General features: G+C 37.5%; 3 protein-coding genes across 3 annotated transcripts; all 3 read right to left on the reverse strand.

Annotated features, from left to right (window-relative positions):
• Nucleotides 1-1,050: 1,050 nt before the first annotated feature.
• Nucleotides 1,051-1,869, reverse strand: LOC122050896 (zinc finger protein 36-like). Its single transcript, XM_042611764.1, has one exon. It carries the CDS (start codon nucleotides 1,867-1,869, stop codon nucleotides 1,051-1,053), a length of 819 nt encoding a protein of 272 aa, XP_042467698.1.
• Nucleotides 1,870-8,578: 6,709 nt separating this feature from the next.
• On the reverse strand, nucleotides 8,579-9,277 carry LOC122050898 (zinc finger protein ZAT10-like). The gene has a single exon (XM_042611765.1). The coding sequence runs from the start codon at nucleotides 9,275-9,277 to the stop codon at nucleotides 8,579-8,581; it is 699 nt and encodes a 232-aa protein (XP_042467699.1).
• A 5,562-nt stretch (nucleotides 9,278-14,839) lies between these two features.
• On the reverse strand, nucleotides 14,840-19,975 carry LOC122050899. Its single transcript, XM_042611766.1, has 4 exons — nucleotides 19,307-19,975; nucleotides 18,514-19,239; nucleotides 18,304-18,322; nucleotides 14,840-15,135 (listed from the first exon to the last, which is right to left on the reverse strand). The coding sequence occupies exons 1-4, from the start codon at nucleotides 19,973-19,975 to the stop codon at nucleotides 14,840-14,842; spliced, it is 1,710 nt and encodes a 569-aa protein (XP_042467700.1).
• Nucleotides 19,976-22,582: the final 2,607 nt, after the last annotated feature.

Raw genomic sequence — 22,582 nt, forward strand, 5'->3', positions numbered from 1 at the left:
GTGGTTTTGCTCCAAATTAAAATTTTCCACTGTAAACTCTTGATCGCATCCGGTGTTTGTGATTTTATAATGTTCACGATTATTTCACATTACTTAAACCGTATGCTAGCAGCTGTGGCATTAGAGATACATATATGCATATGCAACTCATGGAGTCGTCTGGAAATATAAGTGACTCTTGTCCGTTGAAAATTTGAACCATCGATCTATTTGACCAATTTGAACTCCTTAAACTAATCGGTATATATATATATATATATATATATATATATATATATATATATATATAATTTATTTAAAAATAATATTTACTGAATTATTGTATCTTTTTTAAAAAATAATATTTATAAACGAAGAAGTGGTCGTTAGTAGAAAAATATTAACAAAAAAATAATTCAATTATTAAAGAAGAAAAGTAATATCATACCTCTCGTCCTCCTAGTGTAATCGTCTCTTCGTCGGTATTGTCCAAGTGCAAATTAGTGTCGTATTTAGTGTTGTACTATTTTATTCATAATTAATTTCCAACACTGTTAAAGATCAGAACTAAATGGATAAACACCCATCGATCTCTTCCGTTACTAAAAACTTATTCGATCTTTTCATGAATCTCCCACCACCTTTAATTTCGAACCGCAAACGGGAGACTTTGGATCAAAAAGTAGTATATATCATCTTTGACATTCCAGAGTTGGGAGCAGCATCTCGAGGATGGAATAACGCTCTTAAATCAAACCAAGAGTCTTCTTCTCCTATTTCTAAAAGTTGATTATCACAACGATAGTGGAATAAGCACTGCTCTGATTTGATGCATTTATACAAGTAGTGTAATTCTCCAACACTTTGATATAGTCATATAGATTGTCAATGCTTCCGAGATGCTAAATAGATAATCTACAACATCCGCTCCCGCTTCAACATAAACAATATCGATCGCCATTAGTTTTGTTCCCTTGTAACTTGACAGTTATTTGTTGATCAGGTCTAGATTTCCTTAAATGAGACATTAATTAATCAAACTAACCAGATTAATTAATGTCTTAAAAGAAATTAAAAGAAAGTAAAGAAGCGAGGAGGGGGAGAGGTGGCCGCCGCCGCCGCCGCCGCCGGATGAGACCTCACTGTTTCCTCTTCCTTAGCCAATTCCGCTTCCGGCATCGCCTTCTGGTTGAGGTCAATTCTCAAGCCCATCGCCGTCGAGCACTCAGTCAGCGAGGACGATGGCCCAGCCATCGGCCTGTTCTCGGCTGCGGCTTGCCGTCTCTTCCTCTCGTAGTGAGCCCTCATGTGCCCGCCTAGCGCTGGCCCCGTCGCGAACGACTTGGAGCACAAAGAGCAAGCGTGAGGCTTGTTTTGGTCCGCTGCTCCGGTGACGACGGCCCCTGATGCGGCGGCTCTGTATTCGGCAGGGAACTTCCGAATATGGCTGGCTTTGTGGCTCCCCAAGGCCTGGTAGGAAGAGAACACCTTACCGCACTGGGAACATACATACCTCGCCTGGTTGCGCTGTGTCGGAGCCGGAGATACAGACGGAGACGGCTGTCGGATAGGCGGCTGCGGCGGAAGTGGCTTGTCCTGCTGCGACAGCGACGACAGTGAAATTGGAGACAACTCTTGCCGCTGTTTTGGTGGAGACGGGTATGGCGACGGAAGTGACTGGCACCGTTTCTCCACCTCCGGCGGAGAAAGCGGGGACCTTTCTTCCTCTGCCGGAGTCATCTTTGATAAGTCCACGAGCGTGAGGGCACACTCCTTCTCATCTTCGGAGTGCCATGAAAACGACAGAGTCGATTGGCGGCGACGCTCTGTTCGCCTGCCCTTAGGCACCTTGGAGAAGGACGGCAGAGAATTGTAATCGCCGGTCGCCATTGCTCTGTTTCTTGTTGTGGAAGAGGAGAAGAGATTAGAAGAGATTAGTTGTGTTATATTTATAGGGACAAGACGAGAATCAGAGACGAATTAACTGGATGTTGTTTTTGTTAACGAATCAATGCAAATCAAATAATTCATTATTTTTTCCTTAATAGCGCTCGACTCGAATTACCCCGTGTATTCATTATTTTAGGAAATAATTTTTATAAATGTAGAAAATTTTGGTTAGAGTTTAATTTTATTAGAGGAATTAATTTATAATGTATATCAATCATGATTTAATTTCCTATATTGGGTTTGTAAATATTACCAGATAACAACAAATGTCATTACACAACTAATTAGGTTTAGAATATTTAATTAATTATTTAATAATATGATTGGGAAATCAACCCGATCTTTTCTCGTATTTGTAAATATATCTTATTTTTATGAAGAAAAAAAGAGCAAATCAATATTATTCTAAATCTTCCGATTTTTCTACAACCATAACGATTTCCATCATCAGTTGTTCTTGAACCTGAAAACAATTTAATTGTATCTAGGAAAATCATCTAATTAATATAGAAATATTTAACAAAGAGCGTCTGCTCAAAATAGTATAGAAATAATTACCAAAGAGTATCTGCTCAAAAAATACTATATAAATAATTAACAAAGAGTAACGGCTCAAAATATATAAATATTTTAATTGATCGGACATCAATTAATTATTATAAAATATATATATTCACAACAAGTAAAAGATAATTATATAACTTAGTAATATACTGATGCTGTAGATATGTATCAGTTAAATTTTACAAAATTTAGGATCATGCTCCTCTATGATATCAGAAAGAAAATTAAATAAGATACACGTTTTCTAACATTTATTTATGAGATAAGTCATATTTTATGAAACACTGATATTCTTATTAATTTGGTACGGACTTAATATCACACCCAATTTTTTTTTAAGTTCATGTTTACTTTGGTATAAAAAGTTTAACATGGTCATGTCATTAAGTTACTTGATTAGTTTTAAAGCTTATCATAATTATACTTGCTTCAAAATTTTCACACAAAGGTAGTTTCCCTACACGATTATTTTTTGTAGTATTTAATTTGTATCATACATCTGTCAATAGCATGTTGATTGTATTGTAATTAATTAGCCAAGTTGTTAGTAAGCGTTCGTGACTAAGACGTACTACTCTAAGATAGAGGACAAGTCATCCTCTATAACCTTGGTTATGTGATTACCAGGTAATTATATAACCAAGGTTATAGGGAATACAACATAACTTATTAGATATTTGGTTCAACTAAGATTATGTAATTACTTAGTTTTATATTTATTAATTTACCCTTTAACTTTTTGATCCACATCAAGGTCCAACGAGAGAACAAGAATTAGGATCGTTTCACAGTGGGGAACACATCTGATCTACCAAAATTCAATTAAAAATCATGATAATATATTATAGCCCGATCAACAAAACATCACAAAAATCCAAAGAAACTTGCATACTTTGAGATTTAAAGAAGCCAGCTTAAAGCCGACGGAACCCCAGGTGGGCCAAGCACCACCGATTCCACCGCCGCTGCTGGTTGGGGGCGAGAAGGATCCGATGGGATGAAAATCATAGTTCGGAAGGATCTCAGGCTCCTGATGCTGTTGCTCTTTTTTGACGTCTCCCCCGGCGGCGGTGCTGATAGGATGCTCCTCCTGGGGGTTAATGAGGTCGAAGAACTTGTCGGGCAGCTGCGGAGATCCTGAGAGCTCCATGATTTGCTCCGATCGGCGAAGATCCTGAGAGCTCCATGATTTGCTCCGGCCGGCGAAGATCCTGAGAGCTCCATGATTTGCTCCTCTAGGGTTCTCTTCTCCGGTCGGCGATCGGCGAGAGATTGCACTAGATCTCAGATTTGGCGTGAGAAGAGACTCATTCCACGGGCGAGGATCGTGGGATGAGTCTTTGGTAATCGACGAAGTGACGGAGGACGAGGGCGGAGGTGGAAGGGTCGAAGATCGGATAGGTTTTGATCTGAGGGCAATTTTGGAAGAAAAAGATTGATAACCTCGGAATTGTGAAAAACCTAAGCTTTCCAAGGTTTTCTGATTCCGGGTTATATTCCCTGATTGCTGACATGGCGGGAATGTTATATTACCGGGAATCACTGATTACTTAAACCAAACAAGGTTGTCAATGATAACCTACCAAGGTTATCATTGATAACTCCCAACCAAACATGCCCTAAGGGCTGACGAGCGTGGTCGTTCAGCAGATATCCAAGTATACTTTTGATTAATTATCTCTTTGTTGGAGTTGTATTTGGTGTTCCTCGATAGTCGCACAGTCATCATCATGTTGTCTTCCTGATCGGTAGTAATGGCGGCGTTCAGGAGAGGGCGATAGACGACAGAATGCTTAGGGGAGTGGGTCCGCACGACTTTGGGTTGAGATTGTAACAATACTTCATATTATGAGTTGTTGAGCGGTGATAAGAGCAGAAGAGCGGAGTCCACTGTCAGGGCCCAGTGATTTTTGCTCGCTTGACCTCCACAAATTGGACCACATGGGCTCGGGGCTCCTGATGTTGCTGCATTGTGCCTCCTTGAGGCCCTTTTAACGGTTGATGGGTGTGGGACGCTCGGCGCTCCGGGATAGTCACTGGCTCGGAATCACTTCTTTTTTCGAGCTGACTGGTCTCTTCAACATTGATGCAATTCGTGGCTTGTCTGAGCAGATGATCAAAGTCTTTTGGAGGTTTCCTGATAAGCGAGCGAAAAAATCATTATTTATAAGCCCTTGGGAGAAGACATTTACCAAGATTTTCTATGTGGTTGAGTCACCGGACCAGCGGACCCTAATAGCAGAACTGTCACACATCCTGCCTGACATACCACTAACCCATGAGTGGTGGTGTTTGTAGATTTATGTAACTGGCGATGTGTTCAACAATAATGGAGCCGACTATCGCACAGCATGCAATCATGCGAGATGGTGCATGACACTAAGCATGGAAATATCTTGATCCTATCCATTTCTACATAATGTGTATCATAGGATAAATAGATTCAATCAATAGTCTAGGTACACAGATCAGATAAGGTATAAAAACCTAGGTCATGAACATAATAAGGCATGGTTATGTCATTACCTCTATAAGCATATAAAAAATCAGGTGGGTACTAACATGGAATGCATAAAAAGTAAGAAAAAAATAATCATGTAACAGGTATCCGGTAGTGACAAACCGATACAGATAAGAAATATAATTATTACTACTTGTTAAAAATTACTATGCATATCAAATGACATATCTAAAAAGATAAGTCAAAGTACCCGCCTCCAATAGAAAGGTCCAATCCGGTCTAAATCCGCCGTCGAGATACTCGTCTCGCGTCAAAGTCCTATAATTAATCACATAGTTTAGCTAAATTTAATTATAAGAAAATAGCTAAACCAAATTATTTTCTCTAGGAACCCTAATTAAATAGTTAATCCCAGTTAACTATCCCTAATCTGAAACTTAGGGTTCCATTCCACTGTTCGATTACATTAAAATCTACACATGAACATAATTCATCCACATATATAATATTCATTTCATTACCCTACTCTTTACCTCAATTTACATCCGTATTCACAGCCGTAGAAACTCATCGTCAAAATCTAGTGGCCGAAATTACAAAGAATTTGCTGCTGGAAACCAAAAACCCTAATCAGCAATTTCCCTGTCAAACCAAATACCCCAAACCAACCATCCCACATTTACTCGCCCAAATCGGTGGTTAGGGTTGAGGACTACCTCGGATTCGACCGCAAGGAGTGTGAGGGAAGAAGCTCTGTGACTGTGAAGAAAATAGGAGAGGTTGGCTGGCCGGGAGTCCTCACGTCGAAGCAAGAGGAGAAGGGAAATGACTTCGTGCCCGAGAGAGAAATCGGAAGGCTAGGGCTCCAACAGCGTCGACAGCAAGAAGAATAGAGGAATAAGGCTCAGTCACCTATGCTAGGGCAGAAGAGAAATTGGTCGGCGCTAGGGCTGAGGAGGAGCGGCACCCGGCGATCAGTGGCGTCGGCTATGGTGGCGATCGGCGTCGTCGCTCGGCGAAGTGGTGAAGCAAGGGTGGCGCGAGGCGTCTGTGTGCGTCGGGTGTGCGGCTCGGGAGGGAAGGAGAAGAGAGGGGGACAAACGGCAAGGGTTGGGAGACGATCAGGTTCGGGAAGAAGAAGAAGAAGAGGCTTTGACTTCCCTTGGTCATTGCTTTTGTACCGGGGGGAGGAAACCGTCACGAAGCAGTTTGGGCAAGGGAGGAGACGACGCAAAGGAGGAGGGGGGGACGACGTTCGGCAGGGGAGAAGAAAAAGAAATAAAAAAAGGAAAAGAAAAACAACTTTTCCTTTCTTAAATGGGGTACCTTAAACAGGCTTTTCCCGGGGTCCAGTTTTTATCCCCGTAACCGAAGTCATACGATTTCTGAAAAATTCCTAAAAATTTTGGAAAATTCTCTTATGGTGATTTGTCCATTTTTGGTATTTTAGATAGGCCCTTGTTTGATTGCGAACAAGTTCACGTTCGTCTTATGGTGGCGACGACTGCTAACAAAGTATTGTAGAGAAGCTGCTCGGAAATCTTTGAAGCTACAGATCGATCTGATAGGCAAGCGCTTGAACCACCTCTGCGTCGATCCAGAGAGTGTGGTGAGGAACACTCGGCACTTGACTCCATCGGTGTATTGGTGGAGCTTGGCTATGTTATTGAATTTCAGTAGATGGTCCTCGGGGTCAGTTGACCCTGTGTACTTTCGGATCGTTAAAGGTTTGAAGTGAGGTGGCAATTGATCGTCGAGGATCTCTTGGGAGAATTGTCTGTTGCTCCGCTCGGGAGAGTCATTGAGTCGGGTTGCTTTGCCCTTTTGCGTGTTCCGGACGAGTGCATTCTCGGAGATGATCCTTGTGTCCTTTCAGCTCGGCCATGCTCTCCCGAGGGTGTGCGAAATAACAACCTGTGGTATGGGATCAACACATTCGGTACTTGTTGGTGGTTTGGTTTATGGTCAATAGGGTCTTTTGCTCGAGCTCTTTGGTTAGCTCGCCGACCTGTCACCAATATAGCTAGGTCGTTGGACGCTCGGCAGTCGGCTACCATCTCATGTTGTTGTTGCACCATCTTTGCAGCTTGGACATTAATTAGTATCTCTAACTCTTTGAGTTAATGTTACTGTGGTGAGTTGTCCAACATCTTTCATCTTCACGTCTCAGATGCAGGTGTAGTTCCGATATACGACGCTAAATATGATCCTATCTGAAAGCTGAGAAGATGGTTGGCTGGGCACACGACTTTGTTGTTGATTGGAAGAAGACTCCGTTGTGGCTCTAGTGTTGATTGGAAGAAGACTCCGCGGTGGCTTTGGTGTTGACGGGAAAAAGACTCCGCGATGGCTCTGGTGTTGACTGGAGGAAGACTTCGCGTTGTCCTGCAAGATCAGGAGCATTAGTGTCGGGCTAGGGAAGGATGCCCGACGTTGGCCCACCGATACTCAAGTCAGTGATTCGTGTACGAGGAGAAGAATAGTAAGTAAGCTGTAGCAATGAGCATGTTCAACTATGAAATATCACATACCCCCGCTGTGAATGGAGATCCCCTTTTATAGTGACACTATAGCGTTTGTGCACGTATCTCAAAAGTATATGTATATTTTCCAAAGCGTCTTAGGAAAAGACAAGTCAAAAAGTGTCTTCTGACACATTTACTTAAGCAAGTACGTAAATATCTAATATGACTAGCTAGAAACTTCTAAAGTACTATTTGTTTGCTAAACATTCTCTATTATCGATGACACAAATATTCAAAAGAGTACGATAAGATGTGTAGGTGGATCCCGTTGTAGGTCGACTGTGAGTCGTTCGATCGGGATGTCACCAGCTCAGCCATATTGAATGGAGTTATCGACCTATTCTTCACTCAACTATGCTATTGTCGAAGGGGTGTATTACGTCCGATCAGATCGGAGGTCCGATTGGCAAGGACGGTGGATCGGATAGCTTAGTGTTAGGCTCTTAACCTTGACTGCAAGTGCTGAGGATGATCGCTTGAACGGTCCGGTCAACCTTTTAAGTCCGCCCTGCCATGTAATATCTGCTCGGGCAATCGATAATATTACGGAGTACCTTTGACCTCTTATTAATTTTGACTACTATATCAATCTATCTATACTATCTTGACCCACTTTTAAAGGGACACATCTTATCATGGTATCATATATTTTATTAAATTCACCAAAGATTTTTTTTAAATATTAAATTACAGACTTCTAATAAAATTAGTTTTAATTAGCTAATTAATAAAAAAGAAAGTTTCCGCTTATTTTAATTTTAAATCATTCTCCATTCGATCTTTAATTAACAGCATTGTTATTTAAAATTAATCAAATAAGATGACATCAGTTAGATTAATAACTAAGTTAATGCCGATAACAAAATTTTAACACCTTAAAAATATTTCCATCAAAAATATATTTCATTACTTTTCAAAATAATTGTATAATTTTTCAACAGGCAGATATCTCCAAATTGACCACAAATATTGAAGAAAATTTAATATAGCAGTTTACAACAATTAAATAACAGAGACATTTTCTTTAACTTGCATTTTTTTTTTCCTTCCTTTGTTTTTTTAAAAATGTTTAACTAAACTAACCAGATTAATTAATGTCTTAAAAGAAAGTAAAGAAGCGAGGAGGGGGAGAGGTGGCCGCCGCCGCCGCCGGATGAGAGCTCACCGTTTCCTCTTCGTTAGCCAATTCCGCTTCCGGCATCGCCTCCTGGTTGAGGTCAATTAACAAGCCCATCGCCGTCGAGCACTCAGTCAGCGAGGACGATGGCCCAGCCATCGGCCTGTTCTCGGCTGCGGCTCGCCGTCTATTTCTCTCGTAGTGAGCCCTCATGTGCCCGCCTAGCGCTGGCCCCGTCGCGAACGACTTGGACCACAAAGAACAAGCGTGAGGCTTGTTTTGGTCCGCTGCTCCGGTGACGACGGCCGCTGACGCGGCGGCTCTGTTTTCGGCGGGGAACTTATGATGGCTGGCTTTGTGGCCCCCCAAGGCCTGGTAGGAAGAGAACACCTTACCGCACTCGGAACATGCATAACGCGCCTGGTTGTGCTGTGTCGTCGGAGCCGGAGATACAGACGGAGACGGCTGTCGGATAGGCGGCTGCGGCGGAAGTGGCTTGTCCTGCTGCGACAGCGACGGCAGTGAAATTGGAGACAACTCTTGCCGCTGTTTTGGTGGAGACGGGTATGGCGACGGAAGTGACTGGCTCCGTTTCTCCACCTCCGGCGGCGGAAGCGACTGGCTCAGTTGCTCCACCTCCGGCGTAGAAAGCGGGGACCTTTCGTCCTCTGCCGGAGTCATCTCGTCGTCGTGAACGGGCGGAGAAGAGATTAGAAGAGTCGGTGTGTGTGGATTAAGGAGATTTTTGTTGTGTTATAGGGACAAGACGAGAATCAGAAACGGAGTGGGATTTTTCGTTGTGTTTTATTTATAGCAAACGAATTAATGAACTGGATGTTGTTTTTGTTAACGAATCAATCAAATCAAATAATTCATTATTTTTTTCCTTAACAGTGCTCGATTCAAATTAGTCCGTGTATCTATCTTCTTTTCTTCGTCACGTATATTAAAATTTATTTTAGGAAATAATTTTATAAATGTATCAAATTTTGATTATAGTTTATGAGGCGAAATTAGAAAGGTGCACTACTTATAGTTTGCATTATTTAATCTTATCCAAATTACTAGTATGGTAACGGTAATCTTTATATTACTAACAATGATCTAATTAAAATAATTGGGAAAGACACTTGTCGCATGCATGCATAATCTATGATGATTTAAAATAGAATTATTTTTTTTAAAAAAAATAAAAAAATTCAGATTTAACACTCTCACATATATAAAACATGTTTTGAATATTATACAAATAATAACATGATATATATAAACACATAAAAGGGGATTACTTTTTGGCATCGTATCTTATATATATTTTAAGCTACTATATTAACTTTGAAATAAAAAAATATATTTTAGTGGATCTCAAAATAATTTAGGAAAATAAAAAAATCCATGATCACCTAATATAAATATTTTAATTGCTCAGATATCAATTAATTATTATAAAAAATATTGACAATAAGGTAAAAGATAATTATATAACTTAGTAATATACTTGCGGTACATATTATCAGTTAAATTTTACAAAATTTAAACCATTACAAAATTTAAATCATTAAATAAAAAGATCTAGTCAGATGTGAATTTTGAAGCAGTATACAATCGATTCAGATTATGATTTAGAATTAATAAAAAACATTAGTCTTATTTATTACTTGTTAACAGACCAAATAAAAAGATAATCTAAGCATGTGTACTTAAGTCTAACTTGGTCAATCAAGTTGGACTTGGTTAATATTGGATCCCCAAGGATGAAGTCCATTACCTTGATAAAATATATCGAGACTATGATCAAAGGGGAGCCAATAGAAAAATCATCTTGATAAATAGATAAAATTGCTTGATGATTGTTTATTTTCTCTTCTATATAATACGCATGTTTAGATTAGGCTAGATTAAGGAGCCAGGCGTAATTTACACTTGACTGATTAGTCCTAGGAATTTCAAAAGAAAAATTAAATATATAATTTCTTTGAAAGGCTCTGTTTAGAAGTGGTGGATGATCTCATACCCAAGAAGGTATAGTGTCTCACCACAGCCTGGGAGTCAATCCTTGAAATGTGTATTTAATTGACTAATTGGAGAACCTAAGTCTAACTAAATGTAAATTAATCATTAGAAATAATCTAAATTAAGGATTTGGATTAAAGCTCATAAAATTATTAAATCCCTAATTGAGAATTTAAAAAATGGTGAGATGGATCTAGGTTTAAAATTTAAAGTAGTTAACTAAACACAAATTAATTCAATTAAGTTAAATTAATTTTAAATCCTAACTAATTCTCAGATCATATTTAAAATCTCAATTTCATAATTAATTTAAAAAAGTTAATTATTATTAAGTTTCAAATTATTTTAAAATCATAATTAATTTCATAATCATTTTAAAAATCATAATTAAATTCATAATCATTTTAAAAATCATAATTAATTTAATAATCATTTAAAAAATCTTAATTAATTTCATAATCATTTTAAAAATCAAAATTAATTTCATAATTATTTTAAAAAATCATAATAATTTCAAAATTCAAAATAATTATTCACAAAATCATAATTAAATTTCAAAATCTTAATCAATTTTCAAATCATATGATAATTAATTTTCAGATTATATTTAATTCTAAATCTTAATGATACTTAATTTTTTAAATCTTAATTAATTCTTAAATCATATTTTCAAATTATTTTTCAAAATTAATTAATATATTTTCAAAATCTTCACAATTTTTTTTACTCATATTTTAAAATCTAAATTCACTGAAAATAAAAATTTATATTTCAATATCCTTAAATGTTGATAAAATTAAGTTAACTTCATCTCACACTCACTCATAAGCTGAACATGCTTGATAATCTATAATTGGTAAGATGGAAAATTAGGAAAATATAAAATAGCTATTATTTTTTTTATGATTGAACTCTAGGACCCTGAAACACTTTTGGTATTAATTTAGGGGGAGTTCAAAGAAATTTGAAGCATTTTTTTTTAAAAAAAAGGGGGCATTTTTTCTTATATCAAAGTTTAAATGTTTAAAAATTTAGTTTTTTTAACCTTATGTGAAAAAGCAAGTACAATTTTGAAAAAGTTTGTAACTATGCTTTTTATCTAAAAACCTTTCTAGAAGCTAAATGTTTTCAAAGCTAAGTACTTAAGTTAAGCTTTTATGGAAATCCTTTTAAAGTTAAGTACTTAAACTAAACTTCTATCAATAATTTTTTTTTAAAAGTTAAGTATTTCTCAATACTTTTAAGTGTTTGTCAAAGTCTTTTTAAGAGCTTAGTTTTTCAAATAGAAATTATTTTTAAAATCTTAAGTTTAGTAATTTTTTTTTGTTGAAATTGAGCTAAGTATTTTCAAAAGCATTTCAAATTTAGCTAAATAGTTTTCAAAAGCTTTTCAAATTTAGCTAAGTATTTTTAAAAAAATATTTAATTAAGTATTTTTCGAAACATTTTTTAGCTAAGTGTTTCTCAAAGCAATTATTTTCAAATGCTAAGTTTTTGTAATAATTTTTTTTAAACTCCCTTTCAGCTAAGTTTTTATCTAAGTAATTTATAAAAAAAACTAAAAATTTAAATTTAATGAAAGTATTTTCTAAACTTATCTATTTAGTAAGGTATTTTCTCAATGCAATCATTTTGAAGCTAAAAATTTAGCTAAGTTTATTTTTCGAAAATAAAAAAAAACAAATATGAAAGTTTCAAAGCTTATGCTTATCTAAGTTTTGTTGAAAAAGTTAAGCATTTCTAAATTGGCTAAGTGTTTTTAAAACTTCATTCAGCTAAGTGCTACCCTTCAGGAGGAGCTTAAAGGGGGAGTTAAGTAGAATAAATATTTTTTTTCTCTTCTTAGTGTTCTTTTTTATTTATGTCAAAGGGGGAGAGAAAAGTCAAAGTTAAGAATTAAGAACTTAAGGATAATGAATGAAAGGGGGAGCATAAGGTGTTGTTTTGAAATTATTTCATTTATGATCATGTTTAGGTTTTTTCATTTACTGTTATATTTTTGTACTTAACTTTGAACCGTATTGTCATAATCAAAAAGGGGGAGATTGTTAGTGCGGGAAGCATTCGACGATCGAACCTGTGTTTTGATTATGTCAAAGAATTTAAAGTTAAGTTATTTTGTTATCTGATATGTTTGAATGAGTTTTGCAGGAAAGACCTAAGTGTACTTAGACAAAAGTCCTAACTGTGGTTAGGCGGGTGGAAAATCCTAGGGGGTGGTAACCCTAAGTGGTGGAAAACCCTAAGGGGCGGTAACCTTAGGTCCTAGGGGGTGGTAACCCTAGGTGGAGGAAAACCCTAAGGGATCGAAACCTTAGGTCCTAAGGGGTGGTAACCCTAGGTGGTGAAAAATCCTAAGGGTAGATAACCTTAGGTCCTAGGGGAAGGTAACCCTAGGTAGCGAAAAATCCTAGGGGGTGGTAACCCTAGGCAAAAAGTTCAGTCGGTCTGGAGGACCGGACTGGCAACAGGTATACTCTCTTGAGTAGAGTAGGTGAGAACGCGTTCCCCGGAAGAGGGAACAGTAAGCATCGGTTCGACCTAGGGTTTCCAGTCAGAAATTCAAAGTCAGAACCGGACAGTCTATACTGTCAGACTTTCATATTCATATTATGATTATGTGCTAACTTTGTTTTGCAAGGTATTTTTGGGACTAACATATCTTGCAGGGACAAAAGAGCACATTAAGCCTCGGATAAACAGTACCCGAGGCGCCCTCATGGAACTTGGAGGTACCTCGGATGCAAGGTAAAAGAAGCGCGCGCAGCAAGGTTGGAGGCGCCTCAGATGGTCTTAAAGGCGCCCTCAAGGGCAATGAAGGCGCCTTCAAGAGGATAGACTGCGACCATTTCTGATATGATCCGTGCGACTAACTCGGCGGTTGGAGGCGCCTTCAAGGGGATTGAGGGTGCCCTCAGTGACCTTTATAAGGGGTACTCGACCAGCAGCTTAGGTATTCAATTCCCAAGAAATCCTTCTACTGTTTGATGCTCAAGAGACAACCCAGATGTGCTGTAGCAACGCCCCAACAACCAGGAGCTTCGAATTACTATTTTCTGTTATCGGTATAAAGATTAATTACTATTTTATTTGTATTACATTTTTGTAAACTTTGCGCTATTATAGTTGTTGCCCAAAGTAAATGCTCAACAAGCGTGGGCCTTGGAGTAGGAGTTAACCTAGACTCTGAACCAAGTAAATACTTGACGTCTTTTGTGTGTGTGTTTTCTTATTCCGCTGCTTTACTCGTTCCGTCTTTTGAATACGAAAAGTGAAAGTCACGAGCGCTATTCACCCCCCCCTCCGCGCTAGCACTTCTCGATCCAACACAGTGAAGGTGTGGAGGCGCCTCGGAGGTACCTCAGAGGCGCCGTCAATTCCCTTTGAAGGCGCCTCCAGCAACATCTTCAGCATTCTTTTGCCCTCCTCCTGCACCGATCGCCTGGGTGATGTCCGCCAACTGAAATAGGGCTCATCCGAACCTAATTTCTAGCCTTCTCCTCGAACAGGCTTCTGCTCCGGCTTCTCATCCCTCAGACAGCCGTGCGCGTCCTTCTCGTCCGTCGATTTACTCTTCTGCAGCACCTCGTCCCTCAAACGCATCAAGCCCGTCGACTCTCTCCCGTGTCGTCCTTCTCGCTAGCCGCATCTTCCGCTCGACTTCCTGTGCTCCTATGCTCCTGCACACTTAGACACAAGGTTAAACACCAACATGACCTAACATGAATTGGTTGATTACATCAAAACTATCACAGGGTACCAACAGCCTTCCCACCATTTGGGCAGCCTTTGGCTTAAAACTGCTAGTCGGGACATGTGATCAGCCTCGGTGTTCATTAGTTTATCGACCATGTTTCTGTAAGAGAGGCTTTCAATAGTAGCCTCACCATCTACCCACCGCCTGGCCATGGGACCTACAAAAGTCATGGCGTATTGAAAGTCCTCAAGGCCTTGAGATACTGAGGAGACCCTTACTCCACTAAGGCCACTATTCTCGTGTATGAGAGAGACACTGGGCCCGACATGAGGGTAAGAGGTAATGGTGCCTGGATCTCCTTACCGAAATGACATAAGGGTGAAGGCTTTAGCAAAGGTGGGCCTAGGTTGTATTGATAATTCCATAGGACTGGATGACCGAGCCTCAACTCAAGCGGTCTGGGAATGCGAGAATGGTGTGGCCTGAGCTGGGGGAAAGGGTTGGCGAGTAATCTGAGGGGAACACTGTCTCTTTCAACTTATGCGAAGAGGAGTTCTCGACTCGTCGGATAACATCGGATCAAGATTTGTAGGAGGAATCACCTCTGGTAGAGGGGCCAGAGGCAAAGAGGTATCCCCGTCAAGGGGCACTAAAACAACCTCCATCAGAGCTAACGAAGGGGGGAATGTGACGACAGGTGCTGAGGTAGGTGTGCCATTTGTAGCGATCTCCTCCTTGGTTATATCAATAATTTCAACACCTTGTACCTCCAATTCAATATCAATCATTATGAGGGCATTCTCAAAGGCAGCTTTAAGCATTGTGGCAACTGTAATAAAAGAAGTATTTTTAGTTAGTTAGAAAATAAGAATCAAGGAAAGGATCAAGATGGTACCAACAGATAGTTGAAAAGGAGTTGGAAGACGGTTTAGCCTAAACATATGAAGCGGCCCCTTCTTGAGCAAAGAAGTGCTGTTGAGCTTCATATTTTAAAGTTACTCAGAAACACAGAAGTAGCCTCATATCAAGTGATTGTCTCTTATAGGAGAAATAGGTAAATCTTGTTGCCAACGGCTTGACTAAAACATGAGAATAAGAGGCCGGATGAAGAAAAATTGAGATTTCCACCCCTTATGAGAAGTAGGAAGGTTCTTGAGCAGACCATGACCTACTCAGGAGGAGAAGAAAAATACCCCATCTTCCATCTTCATTGGATAAAAGAAACAGTGGAACAAATGAACACTTAGAGGTAAGCAATATAAATAGAACAAAATAACTATGTCAGTCAGGATGTGAAAGGAGTTAGGCCCTAACTAGGACAAGGGACTGTAGTATTACAATACTTCAGAGAAAAAAGGATGAACGAGGTAACATAGTCCTCTTATCAAGTGACTGCGGAAGAAGGTGGTACATCCTGGTGGTCAATGGTCAAGATGTTCATTACCATTAGGAAATATCAAGATATAATTATCCGAAATCTCGTAGGTGGTTCTTAAGCGATCTAAGAAGGCATTACTAAAACTAGACTCTATAGATTAGTACCAAGGAATGGACGAGGAGGAAGACCATGTCGCCATCACAAAGATCGACACCAAAACGATGAAGAACTAAAAGTAGACTGGAGAATGTTCGAACAACGGAAAAAGCTAAAAACTTTCTTTGGTATGAAAATGCAAGAAACTTGAGGTGGAAGTAAAGAAGAAAGTCGACAGAAATAAGGGCAGGATTGCATAAAATGATAAGGGCTTCTCCACCATATTTATACCCATTAGCATTTAATCGGAACCTTTAGATCATGATCATAATAGGAGTAGGGGAATACTATTGGTCGTTGGATTGAACTCGTATTACGAGAATGAAGTAATCATTATGCTAAAGATAGGCGGTTGTTCTTCTTCGTCAAAGGTCACATCATATTAATTTGATATAACCTTGGAGATAAAGGTATTCTTTAGGATTGGAAGTGAAGGCTGATAAGGCATGCCCAACTTTAAGAGGCATGTTAATAATTAAAGCGAGGATCTCATTAAAGATAAGCTAAATGTTTTCTTGTCCACGTGTACAACGAACCAAACTGAAACTTGGTTACATGATGCTGCAATCCAGTCAGTCGGACTTACACCTCCTTCGCCTAGACCTAAAAGGGGGATAGTGATGCAAGGGTATTTCCTAGATACTATGTGGCCAAGAGGGTCAATAATCAAGCTAGGATGGCATGCGGGGTCAACAAGGGATGACTCTCAACTACTCCCGACTATGCTCGACGCCCGACTCTCCATTATTTCTGACTCACAGCTACTCCCGACTCCTAGCTACGCCCGATACCTGACTTCCGATTACTTCCGACTCTCAGCTACTCCCGACTCCAGGCTATGTCCGGTGCCCGAATCCCGGATACTTAGAGCAACAAAGTGTTATGTTATTGATGGGGGATAATGAATAACGCAACTGTTACTACAAGAAAGCCGTAAAACATAGCTATTAACTTTGACATAAATAGGTCGTAATGGACATTTATTTCAGGGAAGGTGGCAACGATAGCTAGAAATAAGGGGGCATGGGGAGTACGTGATGGAGAGGTTCTATCCTATAAAAGGTATTCAACTCTCATGAGTAAAGGTACGGGAATACATACTTTCAAAACTCTAATTTCTAGCAATTACTTTCTTCTTCATAAAAAGTTTACTTAAGCGTCAGACTGGCTACGCTAGGGACTTCCCCGGCCACCATTCTAATTTATTTTGTTGTGAGTCTTCTTCTTCACAGAGCGGAAGCCGTGCCACCCTCCTGGTCAACAAGAATAGCAGCGTATTACTGGCGAGTCAACTGTCTCCATTCTCAGACAGATATCATGTGCTTTAAAGTTTTCTAGAAAGTGGACAACCACATTTGTTTTTCATAAGAGATCATTGCTGAACACAGTTATGGATTTATAGCAAGTAAACGTGTTCTATAGTATATTGTCGATGCTACAGAAGTCGGATATAGATGGGTCATATTAAGAATGTTCATTTTTCTCATAACAGATATCCATATACTTAAGCTGACATGACATTCACAAATGTAGAATTTTTGGCTATAATTACCAGAGAAAAAAAAAATTAATTTTAACTAGAATGTAGTGATTTATTAATTAGTTGTATCGGGTTGGTTGTTGCAATTGGGCATTTGAAGAACTTTAACAAGAATTAACTTCAGTTATGACCATTTAAATGTGTTTTGCTTGTTTAGATACAAAGACATGATATTTTGTTTGTTGCTATAATTTTTCGAAAGTTTTTTTAGAGAAATTGCACTAATCTATCTTAATAATTAATAGCTTCAAATGCGATTTCTAAGTTTTCAAAAAAATATTGTTTAGAATCTGTTCGTAGACTCCAAATATTTGTTTAATTGTCTAAATGTTATCTTTTGTTAATGTAAATTCTTGAGCGCGTACTGTAAACTATTGTAAATATTTATAAATGGATTCATAGGTTGTAATCAGATTATTTCAAGTTAATCTAAATCCGACCTATTAATTAATCATGTCAATTAAATCGATCCAAATTTAATCAGAATCTAATAAGATCTTATCTTAATATCATTTTTTTCATATTTGATTTAGACCATGTTGGATAAGAAATACCATCCCTAATCCATATATGCATGCAACTCATGGAGTCGTCTGAAAATACAAGTGACTCTTGCCCGTTGAAAATTTGAAACATCGATCTATTTGACCAATTGACCTCCTTAAAGTAATCTCATTAAACATAAAGATAAACTATATTACAACAATTTCAAGACTACATATGCAATATTATAGCCACCATAAATCATCCCATTCATGGAAGAGAAAAAAAAAAAAGAACTACTTCAATCAATAACAGAAAAAAATATTTATTTAAATACATGCAAGGGTTCATATCATAGGATGCCCTGTTATATTCAAAGTCGAACCACAAAAGTATACTAACAATTTAATTTGATGACTAATACGGTAGTTTTAAACTACCTTTCAAAACTATCAAACCCTACACATAAAAAGAAACAAAAAAATTAGAATATAAATAAAGAATTATGAGGAAAGGAAATGCAAAAAATACGAGAACGATTATTATAGTGTGTGCAAAAAATAATATTTATAAACGAAAAAGTGGTCGTTAGTAGAAAAATATTAATAAAAAAACAATTTAATTATTACAGAAGAAAAGTAAGATCATACCTCTCGTCCTCCTAGTGTAATCGTCTCTTCTTCGATATCGTCCAAGTGCAAAGTGTCGTATTCAGTGTTGTATTTTTTCATAATATCCAACACTGTTAAAGAACTAAATGGATATACACCCATATCTTCCGCTACTAAAAACTTATTCCATCTTTTCATGAATCTCCCACCGCCTTTGGAACCACCAACGGGAGACTTTGGATCAACAAGTATCATCTTTGACATTTCAGCAGCTCCTCGAGGGAATAACGCTCTTAAATCAAGCCAATAGTCTTCTTCTCTTATTTCTAAAAGTTGATTATCACAACGATAGTGGGAGGCCACAAGTGGAAGTGTAAGTTCCCATAAGCACTGCTCTGATTTGATGCATTTATACAAGTAATGTAATTCTCGAACACTTTGATATAGATTGTCAATGCTTCCGATGCCAGAGACCCCATCTAATAGATTCACCACAGCCCCCAAAGTAAGTGTAAGAAAACTAAATAGATAATCTACAAGATCCGCTCCCGCTTCAACATAAACAACATCGCCATTAGTTTTGTTCCGTTGTAACTTGACAGTTATTTCTTTAGATATAGATTTCCTCCCTAAATGAAATAGTGGGGATATATTTCTAGAGATAACTACACCATTGCCATTTTGCTCTAATTTCCTCTCTTTCAGGAAAACATTTGTCAATACAGTTTTGGATTCTGCCAATGAGTTTTTGAGTATATCCAGAACCTACAGAAACAAATTCAATTACAAGAATTATATAAGTAGATCTATTAAAATATATATATATACGTACCGTAGATCTTTGGAGCGTCACTTTCCTTTGCTCCAAGGGGCAGCTGTCAAAATTTTCAATCCCATGTTTTTTCATCTCTGCCAAAGTATTCTTCGTGGAGCTCTGCATCACATATAGATCATCTGTAACCAGAAACCTCCCCCCTTTTACTACAAAAACGCCGCCAATATTTTCTTCCTTTTTCTCTTTAGCAAAATTAATATGATCCTTTAATTCCTTGTCCACATGGAATTCACCTGCAATTCTATCATCAATCGACGAATAATAACGTGTCATGGTGCGGCCACACTGCGAACACACAGTACGTGGTTCTCTGCTACAAGGTTTTCTTCCTTTGTAGAAGCAATCAGGGGTCTCGCAAATATAAATGCTCCGTGGATATGAATCGTCAGGGCGAAGCTTTAGATCCTCGCATCTTAAATCAGACACGCTTCTCGGAGCCAGCAACATCGTTTTGCAGGCTTCTGTGCTGAAGTAATCGATATCGAGTTTCTGGACGCTCTCGTAAAGGTGATCCATGAAGCCGAGGGAGGATTGCTTCTCGAGGATACGGACGATGGTGCCCAGCGGCAACGTCAGAAAGCTAAACAATACGTCTATAAAATCGCTATTTGACTCCGCCAATATCACACGTTCCTTTTTCACGTCGATCACAAGATTGATTTCCATAGTTATTACTAGTTCTTCAACCTGCAGATCATACAATTTAATCGTATCTGCTAAAACTAGTATAGAACCTAACGATGACTCGCCTGCCGAACGATGTATATATGTATGCTCGTGAACACAAGTTTTTTTTTAAACCAAAACTTAATATAATGCGAGGAGATCTGGCTTAGCTTTTGCACTAATTTGACATGGTCATTTTTATCTTTAAATTAAACAAAAAAAAAAAAGACGATTCTATTTTTATTTTAAAATTTTAAAACAATTATTAACTCTTGCTAATTGACTGTTTCAATTAGGGAATTACTTTTCTCCATCGTGTATATATTTATATATATATAAGATTTTGCTTAAAAGGCGGCACTAATTAATTTGACATGGTCATTATTTACCTTTAAATTAAATAAAAAAAAATAAAAAGAGACGATTCTAATTTTATTTTAAAATTTTAAAACATATAATAACGCTAGTTAATTGTCTGTTTGGATAAGGGGATTACTTTTTGCCATCGTATCTCATATATATTTTAAGTTTGAAATAAAAATAATATATTTTAGTGGATCTCAAAATAATTTAGGGAAAAAAATAAAAAATCCTTGGTCACCTAATATAATTACTTTAATTGGTCAGATATCAATATTAATTATTATAAAATATATTGACGACAAGCTAAAAGATAATTATATAACTTAGTAATATAATGCTGTAGATATGTATAAGTTAAATTTTACAAAATTTAAACCATTACAAAATTTAGGGTCATGCTCCTCTATTAGAAAGAAAATTAAAGATACACGTGTTTAGTAACATTTATTTTCGAGATAAGTCATTTTATGATTCTTATTAATTTTGGTACGGACTTTCGTATCACACCAATTTTGTTTTTAGGTTCATGTTTGCTCAGGTATAAAAAGTTTTGTATGGGCATGTCGATTAAGTTACTTGATTAGTTTTAAAATTTATCACAATTGTACTTGCTTCAAAATTTTCACACAAAGGTATCTTTTATACACGGTTATTTTCTGAGGTATTTAATTTGTCGGTGCATTTCTTATCATACATCTGTCAATAACACATTGATTGTACTATAATTTAGCTAAGTTGTCACTAAGTGTTCGTGACTAAGACATACTATACCAAGGGTTGATGAGCGTGACCGTTCGATAGATATCCAAGTATACTTCTGATTAATTATCTCTTTGTTGGAGTTGTAGTCGGTGTTGCTCGATAGTCGCACGACCTTCATCATATTGTCTTCTCGATCAGCTGTAATGGCGACGTTCAGGAGAGGACGATAGACGACGGAATGCTTGGGGAGTGGGTCAGTACGGCTTTGGGTTGAGATGGTAACAATACTTCATATTATGAGTTGCTAAGCGGTGATAAGAGCAGAAGAGCGGGGTCCACTGTCAGGGCTCAATGATTTTTGCCCGCTCGACCTCCATATATTGGACAACATGGGCTCTTGAGATGGATATTTACAGAGATAGAGCTACAGGGAGATTATGATTGTCTCAACGCAACTATGACCTATGTGGAGAAGACGTTAGATAGGTTCAAAATAAAGAATACAAAGTCGATGAGTATATCCCTGGCGTATCACTTCAAGTTATCTGGTACACAATGCCCAAAGATGGATGAGGAGATCTAAGAGATGCCAAAACTTCCTTATACTAGTGATCGCAAAAAAGTTCAAGCACTGCTTGAACTTGATCCTTATCTCTATATCCTAGAGGAAGGAAGCTTAAACCCAAAGTTCCAGATGAAGTTTTGATCAAATAATCGTATTCTTCGAAGGGGTGAGTATTCGTCAAAGTGGAGATTGTTGATGGGTGACTCATATCTAAGTAAAAATAATGTATGGACGTAATGGAAGAAAAAATTATTACACTATTTATAACAGAATTCTATTATTATTTTTCAGAATTTGAGCACTATTTATAGGAATCATTGTAAACTTATTGAGAATCACAATGTAGATTATCTTGTGTAGAGATAATTCTAATAAAGCATCTTTTTTGAAATAAGCACGTCGCCGAATCACAATAACTTTTCTCCTTTTTCTTCTTTCTCGTGTTTATTTTTCGTGTATATTTTTGTCTCGTTACTCCGGTGATTTCTTTTTCACTTCCTCTTCTTCCACATTAGTGGTTGAGAGATGATATCCCCTCTTTGCTCAACAAAATATAAATTATCAAAATTATCTAAAATATATTAGATATCAAAAAAGTAACAATCAATAAAAATAATAATAAGTATGGTAGAGTTGTGAGAGACACGTGTGGGTTAATAAGTTGGCTCGAAATAACTATAATATTCTCCATAACCAGACATATTTAAGAGCATCTACATCAGTTACCCTATTCAAAGATTTTACCCTAAATTTTGGATAAGTTAACTAAAAATTCTCTACATCAGTTACCCTATCCATTCCCTAAATTTAGATTTGATGAATAGTGATTATCTAAATTTAGGGAATGAAACCTCTACCCTAAAAATAAAATAATATTTCTTTTTAATCTCTCTCCTTCCACTCAATCTCTCTCCTTCCACTCATTTCATAAATATAATAATAAAAAAATAGAAGAAAGAGAAAAAAATAATAAAAAA

This window comes from Zingiber officinale, chromosome 3A (genome assembly GCF_018446385.1).
Source record: "Zingiber officinale cultivar Zhangliang chromosome 3A, Zo_v1.1, whole genome shotgun sequence".
Classification (NCBI taxonomy): domain Eukaryota; kingdom Viridiplantae; phylum Streptophyta; class Magnoliopsida; order Zingiberales; family Zingiberaceae; genus Zingiber; species Zingiber officinale.